This window comes from Anas platyrhynchos, chromosome 4 (genome assembly GCF_047663525.1).
Source record: "Anas platyrhynchos isolate ZD024472 breed Pekin duck chromosome 4, IASCAAS_PekinDuck_T2T, whole genome shotgun sequence".
Classification (NCBI taxonomy): Eukaryota; Metazoa; Chordata; class Aves; order Anseriformes; family Anatidae; genus Anas; species Anas platyrhynchos.
In genome coordinates this window covers 78,970,636-78,986,344 of record NC_092590.1, presented here as the reverse complement: position 1 = coordinate 78,986,344, position 15,709 = coordinate 78,970,636, and the positions used below count along the sequence as shown (strand labels likewise).

At 51.9% G+C, this 15,709-nt stretch overlaps 1 protein-coding gene across 11 annotated transcripts in view; it reads left to right on the top strand.

Annotated features, from left to right (window-relative positions):
* DYSF (dysferlin) overlaps window positions 1–15,709 on the top strand; it is an 80,552-nt gene that overhangs the window by 38,555 nt on the left and 26,288 nt on the right. For 7 of the 11 annotated variants that reach the window (XM_038178647.2, XM_038178652.2, XM_038178639.2 and 4 more), the window contains 7 exons: window positions 2,261–2,323; window positions 8,191–8,289; window positions 8,964–9,092; window positions 9,749–9,904; window positions 11,955–12,046; window positions 14,025–14,195; window positions 14,729–14,871. In XM_038178647.2, coding sequence (XP_038034575.2) covers window positions 2,261–2,323; window positions 8,191–8,289; window positions 8,964–9,092; window positions 9,749–9,904; window positions 11,955–12,046; window positions 14,025–14,195; window positions 14,729–14,871 — 853 coding nt within the window. The remainder of the gene's footprint in view (window positions 1–2,260; window positions 2,324–8,190; window positions 8,290–8,963; window positions 9,093–9,748; window positions 9,905–11,954; window positions 12,047–14,024; window positions 14,196–14,728; window positions 14,872–15,709) is intronic. The other 4 variants (XM_038178651.2, XM_038178648.2, XM_038178643.2 and 1 more) reach the window with 1 other exon arrangement.

Below are 15,709 nucleotides of genomic sequence, written 5' to 3'. Positions count from 1 at the left end.
TGTCCCGGAGGAGACCCCCCACACCATGGATCAACGTTTCATCCTCAGCATAGCGGGCTCTCTGTCCTCTCCTTGCCTTGGAAATTAGGGGCACCTAATTTCTGCAGCAGGGTGGGACCCAGCACGGGGACCTGGTGTGCTCCCGGTGGCTGGGTGCTGGGGCTGGAGGTGACCTGTGTTGGGTCTGCTGGAAGGAAACGAGGTTTCCTACCAACCTGGAGGCAAAATGCATTTCTAGAAGGTGACAACCAGAAGGTGGGGTGCACATCAGGGCTGGTGGCTGGAGAGGGGCTGCGGTGGCTGCGCTGAGGTCCCTCAGCCGGTGCGTGCAGAGCGAAGTGAGGTGAGCCCTTGCTCGTGTTTGACTTCCCTTTAACCAAAATAAATGACAGCACCGCGTTATACCCTTATTATTTATTTTTTTAATTTCCAGCAAAGGTCAGAAATGTCTCCCTAGCAGTGTCCCCAGCCCTGGAGGCAGAACCCCGTTCCCCCAGCACAGCAGCAGCACCTCCCTCCCCAGCCTGCCCCTGCTAGCAGATTTTCATTATCATTCCAGCTGTGTGGGCTCAGGCAGGCATTATTTTGGGACCCCTGAAGCTCCACAATAGCTGCCTCATGCCCTGGGGCACTTCTGAGCCCACCAAAAGCATCTGAGCCTCGGCGCAGCCCCGGGGCAGGTCAGAGCGGAGGCAGGCAGAGGGAGGTGGCAACGCCAAAACGCTCGTTTTCAGCATTTTCAAAGTGCAAAACTTTGGCACTTCTTCCCTGAAACAAACATTTCAGCAACAAAACACCCTGCCACGAATCGGATCGCTCCGGCTGACCCCAGATGGGTTCTCCTCTGTTTGTTTGTTTGTCTTTCAATCCTGCCCTTTGTTTGCAGTCAGGGGAGGGGGCGGCTGGTTCCTGGAAAGCCAGAGCAGAATTCCCACTACCTCCCTCCCCCAGCCTCCAAATCCTGGCCCTGGCCACCGTCCCTCCCCGTGTGCCCACCCCTGCTGGTGTCGGAGGTTGGGTGACCCATGTGCTGGTGGTCTGGCACCCATGGGATTTCTCCTGGGGATGGTTTTTGGGACCCCTGCCCGTGATCCTCGCAGCGCCGTGACCTTGGCCACGGGAGCTGCCTGTGCATGTGTGCATGGGTGTGCTGCGTGGGGCTCCAGAGCCTCTCCCCATCCCTGCCAAGCCTGGCCTCGGTCCCTCCCCTGATGGATGAGGGGAACAAAGGATCATTTTGTTGTCCTCCTCCGAAAGAGAGCAAACAAACAGGCACAAAACCCCCCCCCGCGCCGGGGCTGCCGTCCGCCTCCTCCAAGCGGGGTGGGCAGCTCAGCCCGAGGTCTGCCTAAAACACGGCTGTGCACACGTGAACTGGGAGGAACAACGCAAAGAAAAGCTCCCAGGACTCACAGAGAGGCAGTTTTTCTGCAACAAAAGTCTCCCAGGCTCTGCCTTTTGGGTTTGCCCCTCTGTGGGATGCGCACCCAGTTTGGTTGTGCAAGCACTGAGCGTGCTGGGGCTCCCTGAGTGCCTCTTGTCCTTGGTGCTCTTCTCCTGGGTCCCAAACCATGAGGTCCACCTGCAAAGCTTCTTTCTTTTTGATAAAAGTCATTAAATTGTCATCACCTGACGGGCTCCCATTTTAATGGGAAGTGAGCCCAGAGAAATCCTTCCCCCGTGGAGCAGCTGTAAATTCAGCATCTCCTGCTTGACCCAAGCTCTGCCTCCAGGACGGGTCTCCAGCACCCTCAGGTGCTCTGAAGGCTGCAGCCAAGGCTTGGGGCTCCCAAAATCACCTTGAAGGAAACTTGTTCAGCTTCAGGACGAGCTGCACCTGTGCTGGGTGTTTTGTTGGTACCAGACCTCGGTCCTGAGCTCCCCCAGCCCCGCTGCCCCCCTTTTGGCTCCAGGTGACCCCAGCCCCTCGGTGTCCACAGCAGGAGATGCTCTCCTGTCCCGGGACACATGGACAGCTTGGCTTTCCCTCGTGGCTTTTTTATATCATGTTTTTTTGCTGCAGTTTCCAGCCAGAGACTGGGATAACCCCTTGCTTGCACCCATCCAAACCCTGTCCCACCTGAGGAACATTAACGAGTGCTGTAACGAGCACTTCTGGGGGTGCTTGGTCCAGGGACAGGGAGGGAAGGTGGAACATGTTGGGTTCATTCCTTTAATTTCTCCTGAAATGTGCTTTTGCTGATATTTGTTGAGCATTGTTTCTCTAACCCCACTGACAACCAACCATTTTAATTTGTAGCTTGCCGAGGGTTTGACCAGCTCAGCACTAATTAACATGCCAGCTTCTCGGTCCGAACCTCATGTAGGTATTGCTTCGTTTCTAACTTAATTGCTCGATTAATTGTTTTAATGAACGGTACATTTTTATATGTGTATATATATATTTAAAGATCTGCCAACAGGGGTGTTTCTTTCAGTGAAAGATCCTCCTGCTGCCCCAGAAGCAGGGCAGATTCCCCTCCTTTGTCACCCCAAGGCAAGGAGGCTGGGAGGCAGGATCCTGCACGAGGTCGGGGTCTTTCCCTGCAGGAAGGCTTCAGCTTTTTGGTAGGGTCGGTCGGTAGCCTAGTCTTGGTCCATCAGGTGTGCAGGATGGTGCCCTCAAAGCACGGGGACGGGGCAAATAGGGACGGATTCCTCCTTGCACAGCTTCTCCTGCTCCCTTTATGTGCAATTCATGAGCAAACCAGGCTCTGGGGATGTGAGAAGGGCAGCGAGGCTGCTTTGCCTTCTTAGAGCTGACGGCACAGGGGAGCAATTTTTTTTCCAAGGGTGGAAAAAAAGCTGAAAAGAGCAAAATCCAAACTAGGAGAGCACCTGGGGTAAGAGTTGGGTTGCAGCTTCCCATGGCAGCTCTACCTTTTGCATGCAGAAGCCCCCCCAGGGGCACCTTGGTAGGTTTGGCACAGGGTTGGAGGCACGTTGACCTCCGGGGTGGCTCTCTGTATGGTAAAAATGGGTGCTTTTTGGCCCCACATGCACCCCTCCTGCACCCCGGTCTCTCTCTGTGCCCCCCCCTTTGTGGTGCAGAGGGTGGCAGTGCTGGATGCCGAGCCTGGAAACAAAAGGCCCATAAATAGCCTCCCTCCTCCCCTGCGTTCATCAGCATTTTTAATTTACACCAATATGTTTTTATTTTACTTCAAATAAAAATCCGAAGGAGGGAAAAAAAAAAAAAAAAGCTGCAAACCATTAATTTAAAATAAAAGCTACGGAATATTAGGCAGTAATAAGCCCCTTCTCCTGGCCTGCACCGGGACCCTCCAAGGCTGTGATGAAATGCAATAAAGCTCGTGTTGTAGGGAGCAGCTGACGTTCCCGGGGGAGCCGCGCCACCGAGGCGTCCCGTGCGCCTTCCTTCCTGGCTCCTTCTCCTTTACGGCCGGGGATCTTCGCACGAAAGCAGCATCTTCTGTGGCTGCAGAACGAGGCATAGGGGCTGCAGCTGCTTAAATGTTAGGGAAAAAAAAAAAAAAAAGCTTTTACGGCCAAAAATTGCAGCCTGGTGTGGAGCGTGCGAGGGAGCTGACCACGAGCGTGAACGCCCTGGAGCAGGGGCAGCGTGGTGGGACCGCATGGACCTGCTGCCCAGCCCCTTGCTGTGCTCCTCAGCAGCTTTTTTCCTTCATCTCGAGGGTGTTGCTCAGCTCCTCCCCAGCAGGGTGCTGAGAAAACCTTGAAAAATCTGAGAAAACCTTGAAAAATCTGAGAAAACCTTGAAAAATCTGAGAAAACCTTGAAAAAAATGAGAAAACCTTGAAAAAAATGAGAAAACCTTGAACCCATCCCAGGCACAGCAGTGACATCAACTTGGGGCTACCAGAGCTGGAGCCAGCCTGAGTGCAAACCCTGAGCCTGCACTTGTTTGTAGCCGGGTTTCTTCCCCTCCTGATCCCATCCCTCTTCGTGCTCCTCTGGTACAGCCCCAGCCAAAGTTGTAGAGTCAGAAAAATCCAAAAATGCTGGGGCTGGAAGGGATCTTAAGGACTGTCTAATTCCCAAAGAGACTCATGACTTCCTAACACCTCTGAACAAGCCTTTTGGTGAGCTATTTTCCCCTCCCTGTAATTATCCACAAATAATTGTTGGGAGAGCACAGGGGGCTATAGGGTGGCATGGACCGTGGGCTACAGCGTGCCCAGGCGGTGCCATCCCCAAGGCAGGGTGCTAAGGAGGCACGGCTGAGAGCCTCAGGAAGGCACAGGGATGCTTCTGAAGAACTGCTTTAAAATGTTGGCAGAAAGAGCCGTGAATTACCAAAAAGCTGATTGTGCCAACAACAAATAAGCCCGGTATTTTTCGGGGCAATAGTGGGGTTGGGGGCAGTTTCCACCCCTGGCTTCCTGCCTGACCTCAGTGCCATCCTTTAAGCTGTCCTGGGCCCTGTTCCCTCATTTGTGCTGTTCAGACGCTGCCGTTTGCATGGTTTAATTTGCTTGTCCGTGCTAATTAACCCGAAACATACTCAGATTTTTGTGGGTTCATTTTATCCAGAAACCCTCATTCTGCCGGCGGGGCTCTGCGGGATTTTGTGCCCCGGGTACCTCTCAGCTGCCCCTTGGGCTGTCCTGGTGCTCCTTCTGAGCAGCACAAATGAGCCCTGGTGTGGGTGGCAGGAGGTGGGAGCTGGGGGTCCTGGTGTGCAGGAGAAGCATGGAGCATCCTTTGTAGGACCGTGCGCATCCTTTGGGTTGATGCCCGTGCAGCTCCTGCCTTCCCAGCGGTGCGATGATCTGGCCAAAGGTCCCCCCTCCAGCCTCAGCTTGCAGGATTTGGGCACTTCGCGACCATTCCCAGAGGAGAGGAGCTCACAAGGAGCCCTCGGACGTGGCTGAGCTGCAGCAAGGAGCCTCCACGCTCCCTCGCGAAGCGCTACGAGGTGCTTTCTGTGGGTTCCTCGTACCCGTTAGTTTGGCTTGCGGTGCCTTGGTTGTAAGAAATACAAATAACCCATCACATGGCAAGTTAGTGAAGCTAACCCAAGCCAAAAAAAAAGAAAAAAAAAAAAAGAAAGAAGTCAGAATCTGTAAACTATTTGGAATAATTGGTTATTTGCTGTGTTTGCTAGTTCCAAATCAGAGCACATATTTTACGGCTTATCCTGTTACTGTTAGTTGGAAGGGCTCTGGGTGTTGGATGTCTCCATCTGAAAATGGGTGCCAATAGCCCGTGCTGCAGCCCAGCCTTGCCCCCGGAGTGCTCTGGGTGTCCTTCTTTCTCCTGTCCTTCTGTCCACGCTCTGGGGACATCCCTGGCACTGCCACATCCCAGGTGCAGCACACGGGTTTTGGTCGGGAAGGCTGGTCCTGTCCTTGCCCAGCCCCAGGTGCTTGCTCCTTTGGATTTGAACAGGCTAGAAAACGACAGCAACAAAAAAATAAGAAAAAATTCACACCGAAGACAGTTTTGCCCACTTCTGAGCAAAATTAACAGCAGGTGAAAAGAAAAAAAAAAAAAGAAAACGGAAAGGTGACACAGCCAGAAATGGGTCATTTCCCTTTTTCCATCTGAGAGTTCACACCGTAAGGGTTAACCGAAGGATGAGCCAAGTCATCTCGCAGCCTCCTGGTGTGGCTGTGTGTGCTTTCCTCCCTCCAGCACTGCAGCAGGAGAACCCCAGGGAATCCCAAAACCAGGTCCCTCCTGGGGACAGAGGCCGAGGGCACGGGGAGGTGCTTGGTGTTTTGGTGCCTCGGTGCCCTGCCTGAGCGCACTGGGGCGGATGAGGAGCACTAACGGGATGCTCTCCGAGGCTGAGATGCAGGGTGTCATCTCCTGCAAAAGCAGGGTAGCAGACAGCTTTTTTTGGAGGTGCATCCCTAAATGCCCAAGCTGTTTCTGCAGGGATCTCCTCATCCCAGCTGCGGAGCTCACTCACAGCAGGAAATCTGCCTCCCAGATGTGAGGTGAGGCAGTGGCTTAGCTTCTTTAGAGGCAATATTTCTTAGTGCTGTGATTAGCTATATTCCCACGGGGAAGACTGTGTAATCATTAGAGACTGCGTAATCATTAGGAGAGCAAAAATGACTATTAGGATTTCAGTTATCCCATACCTGCTCTGCTCCTGGCTTTGCTGCCTGGCCGTGCCTCAGTTTCCCCACCTGCGAGGTGGCTGAGTTTCACCAGGACCCATACACATCTCTCAGGTTCCTGCAGCTCCTTTTGCTCACAGGTCTGCATGTCGGGGTCTGGAGGAAGGAAGGATTTTAATGCCCTCAATAGCAAAGTGCTTAGCCCCCCGGGGTAAAAGTCCTACAGGGAGATCCGGCACAGCTTAAACCCCGTTGTATCCTCTGGAGGGGACTGCTGCTGGCTCTGCTGAACCCAAGGCATGATCCAGAAAGCCCTTCAGGCTGTGTCTGAGGAGCCTCATTGACTTCAGAGGGATTTGCACACTCGGCTGAAGTTAAGCATGTGTCTGAGTGCTGCTGCTGTGTCCAAGCCACAATTCCAGAAATGCTTAAGAGGGAAGTTGCAGCATGCTGGTGAAGTTCTGGTTTTAAAGGTATTTTTATATATTTTTATTTTTTTTGGAATCCAACTGTCTTTATTTTTGGAAACGGCCGTGCCTTTGCCCATAGGCCAATCCTGCCTGCAGGGATGCCCTGCCGGAAAGGGCTCTCTGCTGCCCTAAATGCTCACGGAGCTGCTGGGAGACCTCAGGGACGGCCCCGCTCAGGCTCTCTCCTGGTGAAACGGCCACGATTCCTCTTCCACTGCTCCTGGGTTATAAAACATCCTCCCCATTTTAGCAGCAAATGCTCAAGCTGGGCACTTTGGAGCTTGAAAGGGCTTTCTTTTGTCCCTGCACTGAATGGAGAAGGGTCACCACCCTGCCACCAGGCTCGGGGCACGCGGGGTGCAGCTCACGTTACGCTGGTCCCAGTGGGGGCAGCAGGTTGGGGATGGTGATGGGGAGAAAGCAAATCTGGGAAGCATGAATGCAGCTCACCACGGCTGAACGAGCTTCTTTCCCAGCCGAAACTGTAGGTTTTGGTCACTTGGTGTGAAATATGTCCAGCATCAATGCTCACCCCTGGGCTGAAGACCCAGGGGATCCCCGCAAGGCTTGGCGAGGGCTTGTGGGGTCCTCAAGGTCCCACCCAGGCTCAGGCACAGCTCTTGGAGCATCCTGCAGGACAAAACTACCAGGGATGCTGCTGGCTAAATGAAATCCCTGAATCAGTTGCTTGCACGCTGGCTTTTCCATTTGAAGGCAAATGAAATAATGTCCTTTGCTATTAACATTCCAGCTGCTCCCCTTGCCTCCTTTTTTTTTTTTTTTTTTTTTTTTTTTTTCTTTTTCCCCTTTTTTAACATCAGTGGAAATCAGCAAAAATATCTAACCAAATTCTTTGTCTCGGGGCTGCAGAAGATACCATGGGTAAGTCGTCAGATTACTTGAAGTGCTTTCCTTGTAACCCGGTACCTGTGGAATGCCGTAATAAAGCCGCGATGGTCGGAGTGTAGCTTTTTAAACAATAAAACAGGGGAAGCGATGAAAGGCAACATTAAAAAAAAAAATAAAAAAGAAGAAGAAAAAGGAGGCAGACGAGGCCTCAGAGTTAATTTATGTAATATTTCTATTAAAAACAATGTCTATTCAAGACAGCAATTTAGAGTCTGCACTGCTGGCTTAAAATATAAATCCAATAAACCTCTATTATGATTCCTCCATTAGGTCAGCGTGATGGAATTTTGTGGACTTCTAAAATAAGACATCATTATTTTTCAGGAATGTTTCATGAATCACAGGCAAAGCCCCTTCATCTTCGCTTGTTTTAAATTTCAGCAATGGTGCCCTTATGAAAGGTCTACGTTTTCTGAAGCCGGCAGCCGGCTTGCTTTTCGGAACAGCATCCCCAGAGCTGAAATCCAATTTGCATAGCAGATGAGGCAAACGCACCTTAGTGGCATTATGGCCATGGGTTGTATAAATTCTGCTTATTTCTGTGTGTAGTATCAATGAGAAGAGGGTTATGTTCTTCCTGGGAGATGTCCAGCACCCGAGGACCAGTATTTTAAGTGGAAGTGGCATTTATACATTTATTTTTTTGTACAGGTGGGGATGGGGTCTGGTAGGGTGGGGAGCTGGATGGTGCCTCTGGCACTGGTTGTCACTGGGGTTTGCTCGTGGAGGTGTCTGACTTTGGTATCCCCGGCTGCCAGGAGGAAGAATTCATCGACTGGTGGAGCAAATTCTATGCTTCCACGGGAGAGAGGGAAAAATGCGGTTCCTACTTGGAGAAGGGCTTCGACACGCTGAAGGTAAGTGGCCTCGGCTGGCCCTGGCTCACAGGATGGGAACTCTCCGTGATGTTTTTCCGCTAGCTTTGGGTCGTTATTTATTTATTTAGAGAGTTTAAGGCTTTCTTTCTTCCAAGAAAAAAATAAAAAAAAATAAAAATAATTTTCCCCAGAGAGCAGGTAATTTCGTTTTTAAAAGTAGCCGTTTTATTCTGTTTTGAAAACTTGATTTTCTTTGCAAACTACTGCCTGCTAACTTCCCACTTCGCAGCCTTTAAGTTATTGTCACTTTACTAAGTGGCGGAGGAGATGGGGAGTTGCCACCCTGGAAGGTCTTTGGGAAGAAAACAAGGAGAGCCAGGAGACTGCTAAGAAAAGGGGAGATTTAGGTGCCTGTTAACGAGAGGTGCCAGAAGTAACACAGGAGCCCAGGCAGGACTGGAGTGGGGAAAACATCGCCTGGTTGGAAGGAAAATGCTCCCAGCGAGGAGCCCTCTGGTGGATGAAAGATGCTCTGGGAGACCTGGGCACACTCTGGGTCCTTTTTTGATGTGCTGTAATTTTTACAGGGTTCCCAAAGGGCAGCAAGGATGTCCCTGGGGGTGGCATTTCCTCCAGGTGGAGAAGCTCGGCTCCGTTTTGCCCCAGGAGCAGTCCCTGCCCTCGCCCCCTGATTCTCCTTTCTCCTTCCCCAGGTCTACGAGACGGAGCTGGAGAACGTGGAGGACTTCGAGCATCTCTCCGACTTCTGCCACACCTTCAGGCTGTACCGCGGGCGCTCGCAGGATTCCAACGATGACCCCTCGGTGGTGGGGGAGTTCAAGGTGTGACAGCCCCTTCCACGCTTGGAGCTCTGTCTGGGGGGGGTCTTCATCCAGTGCAGGGGAACGAGGGAAACTGCTCTTCCTAACACACTCAGAGCAGCCCTTAGCCTGCTTTCAGGAGAAGGATTTATTTTCTTTAGCTGCTTTTTCGGAATTCCCCTTCTTACCCACCACTTCCTTCCCCCCCACGGTACCCAGACACCGATTCCTGCCACTTTAGGAAAAAAATCAGCTCTGGTGAATAAAACACTTGCAAATTTTCCCATTTTCTCCCTCCTCTTCCCATCCCTCGCTGAGGACGCTGCTGCCTGTCCCAGGGACCTTAACGCTGCCCTGCAGCGCAAGCCTCAACCTGACCCTTCTGGGGGGCGATTTGGGGGCAGCAAGGCTCCCAAACACCTTTTCAATGGCTCAAACAACACTGAAGTAGAAGAGATAGAGGGCAAGGACTCTACTGGGGCTCTGCACAGATTTATGACAGGGTTTGCATCAATGCTCAAGCACTGGATGAGCATTGCAGGCAGTTTTCCTCCTTGCTTCTTTCTCCCTGTTAAGTTAAGAGCCCGTCAGGCCCTGCTCTGTGCTTGTAGTATCCACATGAGTGTCCCCGAGCACGAGGCATGTCCCAGTGTGGCTGAGCCCCCGTCTCCTTGCAGGGCTCGTTCCGAATTTACCCCCTGCCCGACGACCCGCGGGTGCCGGCGCCACCTCGGCAGTTCCACCAGCTGCCGGCCAGAGGACCCCAGGAGTGCCTCGTCCGGGTCTACATCGTCCGGGCCTTCGGCCTCCAGCCCAAGGACTCCAACGGGAAGGTAGGCTGATGGGTTACGGGGTGGCTCGTCCTAAAATTTAGGAATGACGTCGACACATTGACAGCAACAAGGGGAAAACATTCCCCTTCGTCCTGCCTCCGCTGCTACATCTGGGAGTCCCAGGAGCCATCCCCTCATCCTCCATCCCGAGGGATTTTTCAGTAGGGCTAGTTGAAATAGCTAAATGAGTTTTTTTTTTTTTCTTTTTCTTTCTCTTTTTCTTTTTTTTCTTGTACCTCGGTGCCAAAGGAAACAAAATTAGGTCTCTCACATGACTGCTCTCTGCAGAGCTTTGCCGGTCTGAAAGAAAAATTCAGTGCAACAAGAAAATCGTGTCGGTTCAAAAAGAAATGTTCATCTTGTTTCAGTCTGAAAAAAAAAAAAAAAAACCCTTAGGGAAAAGTCTTTCTTAACTCTCTTTGCTCTGCTGCAAAATAGGGATTTTTTTTTTAAAAAAAGAAAAAGGTAGGAAATATTTTGACACGAACAACTCCAAATTACTTTTTAATCTGCCCGGTTTTTGAAAATGGCCTTGAACTGAGGGTTTTCAATTTCTTAGAAATCTCCCATAAGAGACTCCTGAGAATGAAAAACAAGGAGCAGAAAAAATGCTTTTTTTACACTGAAAACCGAAGCCAATCCTGGCTTGGCCCACAGCCTTTCTCCCTGTGCTCTGGTGTCTCCTGAAGCTCGTCCCAGTCGAGGGCAGACCAAAGGAGAGCCCGGTCCGTGCTCATGCTGCTGACCTCCCCCAGGGACATCCTTCTCTTCTTAATTAATCCCCAATCAGAGAAAACCGGTAAGGAGCTTGGACTGGGGGTTTTCTCCAGGCAGCATAAATCACCAAAGTTTTTCCCAGTTAATTTTTGTTTGTTTGTTTTTGATGTTATCCGAGTAAGATGCTGGGTCCCTCCAGGTGTTGGATTCAACCTAGGTGAAAAGTTTTAGGTGATTTTTTTTTTTTTACCCCAGAGGAAATGATGACTCAGGTCAATTTAACCACTTTTCAGATTTATGTCGTTTTCCCTGAATCACGTTAGTTACAAGCGAGAAGCTAAATAAATAAATAACTAAATAAAATATCTGATATAATTTTGAGATGCACAATGAGGCTTTATGTTAAAGTATGCCTCCATTCTATTTTATTTTTTAAAGTTATTGCATCATATTGGGAAAAAAAAACACATTTTGAGCCACATTTTTAATGAACCAAAATGTTTTTCCTTTGACATTTTGGTCTCTTGCGTTCGTAGATCTATTTTTGAGTAGACCCCAAAGTTAAAAAAAAAAATAAAAAAAATAATGATGACCTTAGGGGAACCCTGAGGTTCAGAGAAGGTGACTCAGATGGGTGAACGGGAACATCCTGAGGAATCCAGAGCAAGTCCAGTCCATGAAACAAGCCTAAAAATAGCTCATTTCATGCTATTTCATTACTTTTCCACCCTGTGGGCCTCAGAGGGATCTGGACACTTGTCCCACTCATCTAACTGGTCCTTTGGTCACCCCTGAAATGGAATTGCAGTGCGTCACGTCGTGTCACATTCAGCTCCCTCACCCCGGTGGCTGTTGTCCCTCAGCGTGGAGGGGACACCGAGGAAGTGCAGAGGGAACATTTCTTCTCCCCGAGGGTGGGCAAACACCCACAGAGGCCTCCTGGTGGGGTGCTGGATGCCCCGTGCCCACAGTGCCCAGGAGCTGGGACGATGCCCTCAGGAATGCACCTTGGCTCCTGGGTAGCCCTGAGGTGCTCGGGTGTTGGGCTTGTGGTCTCTGTAGGTCCTATCCAAACAAAATGAACCAAACTGAACTGTTCTGATCTATTTCAGCCTCCCCTATCCCCATCCCCATCCCCATCCCCATCCCCATCCCCATCCCCATCCCCATCCCCATCCCCATCCCCATCCCCATCCCCATCCCCATCCCCATCCCCATCCCCATCCCCATCCCCATCCCCATCCCCATCCCCATCCCCATCCCATCCCATCCCATCCCACCCCACTATCGCTGTGCCAATGACTTTTGCATTTATTTTTATGCCCATCTTCAGTGTGATCCCTATGTGAAGATTTCAGTGGGAAAGAAATCCATAAATGACCAAGAAAATTACCTCCCCTGTACGCTGGAGCCTGTCTTCGGAAAGTAAGTTTTGGTTTGAGTTAAGCCTGGATTCCTTGGGATTTTTATGGCATTTTGAGGGAATCGAGGTGGGTTAGCCAGAGCTTCCTCTTCCCTTGGAGCACTCTCAGCCTTGCTGAAGTGGGTCTGACCTTGGCTTGGTCACTGTCCTACCCCTCATGGTTCACGTTCATCTTCATTTTGGGTCTTCTGAACTATGAAGCACCAGTGGAGGTGATATCAAGAGGGGTTTTTAGACCTGAGATCCCCCTGTGGAGGCTTCTGCCTCTTCCCACTGATAGCAGAGGGAGTTTGGGGCAAAGCTGTTCCTCATTTAGGCACTTCACTTAAACGTCTGAAGAAAAGAGATGGTGCATGGAGGTCTGTATGATTGTACTGTGACACGGGACACCTCCAATAATGAGCCTTGAAAAATTTATTTATAAAATTGATGTTGGCTGGTTGAGTCGTTTGCCTAACTGTAGGGTCACAAAGTTGGGGTAAAAGGAAAAAAAGGTAAGGTTATCTTCAGAAAAGGGTATTCCTCAGGGCTGGAAAGCACCATGGTGGTGAGGCAAAGCAGAGGGAGGCAGAGGAGAGCCTGGTGCTCAGCCTCCACGTGCTGATCAGGGTTGGGTCTGCTCGGCAAGCTGGGGCTAGATGTAGGGTTTTGTGCTCCAGGACAAACAAGGGTCAAGCCCTAAAGCGTGTGAGGTCCCGCTGGTTTTCTTGGGGCCTCTCGCCAGCTCAGGCTGTCAGTGCTGGGACAGCTTCCCAAAAAAACAAGATGCAGAAGGAGATACCCCACGTGCAAGGTTGGTGCAGAAGGGGTGAGGATGGTAAGGGTGACACCGGTGGGGAGCACCACATGGGTTTGACAAGCTGCTTCCTCCCCTTCTGCCAAAACTCTGCCTTTCTTGTGGGGCACAGGGGGCTCTCCCCATGGAGCACGAGGGAGCCCAGGTCTGCAGGGAGCTCTGCTCCTGGGGCAGGCCCCCTCTGCCAAACCTGGCTCCCGGCCAGCGGCCGTCTAGACAGCGCGCTGCGCCTCCCACCCCGTCTTTAAAGCAAGACGTAAAAACCCAGGTCCTGGCTGCTGGCGGGCTATTAAACCTCCCGTTTCACGAGCTTTTCCCCGGGGTTGCTGGCTGCCCGCCAGCTTTAGCTAATTACTTTCTGCTGACCCCAGTTCCTCCTGCGCTCTTAATTGGTGGCATAATCACTCACTTCCCCTCCTTAAAAGCTGCTGCGGGGTGGGTGCTGCTGGTGGAAACGGGCATCGTGTTTTGGCCCCGAATTGATGGTGTTTTGGCGGCAGGTGGAGGGATTTCTGGTGGCACTGGGTTGGACCCAGACTGTCCTGCTCACCCTCCATCCCACCTTCCACATCTCTAACGTCCATGAGCTTTGTCTGGATCGGGGTGTTGTGTTTTGGGAGGGTCTGGGTGCTTTGCGTCTTACCACCTTTTGTTTGAAGAGGTTGAGGAAGGTTTGCTCTAGTGATGACAGAGGGGACAGCACAAAATCGGGGTGCATGGGACTGGCAGGGAGGACGAGGAGGTTTTGGGGGGTCACTCTCATGCTGACCACAAGCTTAACCTATTTTAGATTTCTGCTCTTCGGGCTCAAAGGACAGTTGGTTTTCCAAAGCTGTCATTTCTTCCCCTTTCCCACCCCATGGCAAGGAGGATTCCTGTCTCTCAGTGCCTGCTTTTTTTACCCTGGGTACTTCAGTGGCTGCTGTCACTTCCAATTAGCAGGTGGGGAAGCTAAACAGGGCCAAAATTTGCTCAAGGGGTAATTCAGCCAGGCAACGGGAAACCCAGAGCATGCTTACTTGGTGGCATGTCCATGAGCTAAGCCAGCACAGCACAGCACCAACAGAACCACAGGATCATCTAGGTTGGAAAAGACCTTCAAAATCAGCCATCAGCCTCTAGTACTGCCCCAGCATGGCAAAAATGGCACATCTCCATCTCATGGGCATCTCTTGTTTGCACAGGATGTTCGAGCTGAGCTGCACCCTGCCCCTGGAGAAGGACCTGAAGATCACGCTCTACGACTACGACCTCCTGTCGAAGGATGAGAAGATCGGGGAGACCGTCATAGACCTGGAGAACCGCTTCTTGTCAAAATACGGGGCTCGCTGTGGGCTTCCCCAGACCTACTGCGTGTAGGTATCTCTGTAGGCTTGGGTCTCTGTAGCTGCTGAGGCTTTGCAGCGCTGAGGGGACCCTGGGGACCATGGCAATGCCTCGTCCCAGCCCTAACTGTCCTAGGGGACTTGGCTGCTGCCATATTTCGCTGCAGAAATCTGTCTCGAGGGACAGATTCCTGCTGGAGAAGCCCCCCCAGTTTATACACTTCCCCCAAGTCCTGGCTCTCCTCCAGCAGCTTCAAAAAACATAAATCTCCTTGGAGAGATTTGCTACATCCCTGACACCTCTTGGGCACACCACTGCCCATGCACAGGACCAGCTGCAGGGCGGTGCAGTGGGTCTGGGGGCTATTGGGGCACCCCAACCCTGTGAGCTGGGGCTGAGCAGGGTGTGGGACACGCAGCCCCCTTCACCAACAGGTCGAGGTGAGCACAGGGTTGGAGCTGGCTGCACCTTCCTCAGCACAACCCTCTGGTGTAACGCTGCTGCGGCCCCTTATTGAGGCTGGATATTGTTTTATCCCGTGCTGTTTTCCCTCCCGTTTCAGTTCGGGACCCAACCAGTGGCGAGACCAACTCCGTCCTTCCCAGCTGCTTCACCTCTTCTCCCTGCAGCACAACTACAAGGCTCCCACCTACAAGTCCGACCGGCTCATCTTCAGGGAGCAGGAGTACATCCTCTCCGAACTGGGTAAGGGGCTGCTTTGGGGCTGCTGCGGGTAGATTCCCATTATCCAGAGCCAGGGTTGGAGCTGGAGGCCATGAACACATCACGGGGGCTTTCTTGCCCAGCTCCTTTCTGTGTGAGTTGAACCCAAACCTGGCACTTTGAGCACGGATTCCTCCTTCCCTTGCAAACTGAAGACATGCAGGCTGCTGCTGGGCTGAGGACCTCACGTCTCTGCATTTTGGGGCTGGGGGCACTAGAGGGAGACAAGATCATACGCACAAGTGCCAGCACAACCCGAGCGAGGTGTGCTGGAGCTGGAAAGGTGGGATCAGCCAACAAGGATGAGCTATCACGGGGAGGTAGGGAGGCATTTTTCATTTGCACAACCCTTCCCGAAAATGCCGCTCACACCTGAAGTTTTGTGCCCCCCTGATGGCATCCTTGGGGGCAGGAGCTTGCCTTTTAGAGGAAACCTTGCTTTAAAGCTTGGAAATGGGTGTTGGACTCAGAGAGGAGGCGAAACCCCAGCCCACAGAGCCCAGGAGCAGCAGTTTGGCTAACGAAGGCCACTGCAGGGACAGGAGCAGCCCAGGGCTGTGCTCTGGGGACTCGGGGCACAAATTTGTGATACTCGCCTTGGGAGGAGGGGTGGGGAAGCCACAGCTCCTTCCCAGCCCCTTGTTATGCGAGAGGTTTTCAGCCAGGGCTGGAGAGGTGTTAAACCGAGCGGGGGCTTCCCCCCTCTCCCAGCCTCTGCCTTTCACCTTCCTCTGCTTTAATGGCAATCAGTTCAAAAAACAGAACAAAGTCTGATGCTTGACCTCAAGGAGATCTGGAAACCAGCTGTGTGCGCAGAGCA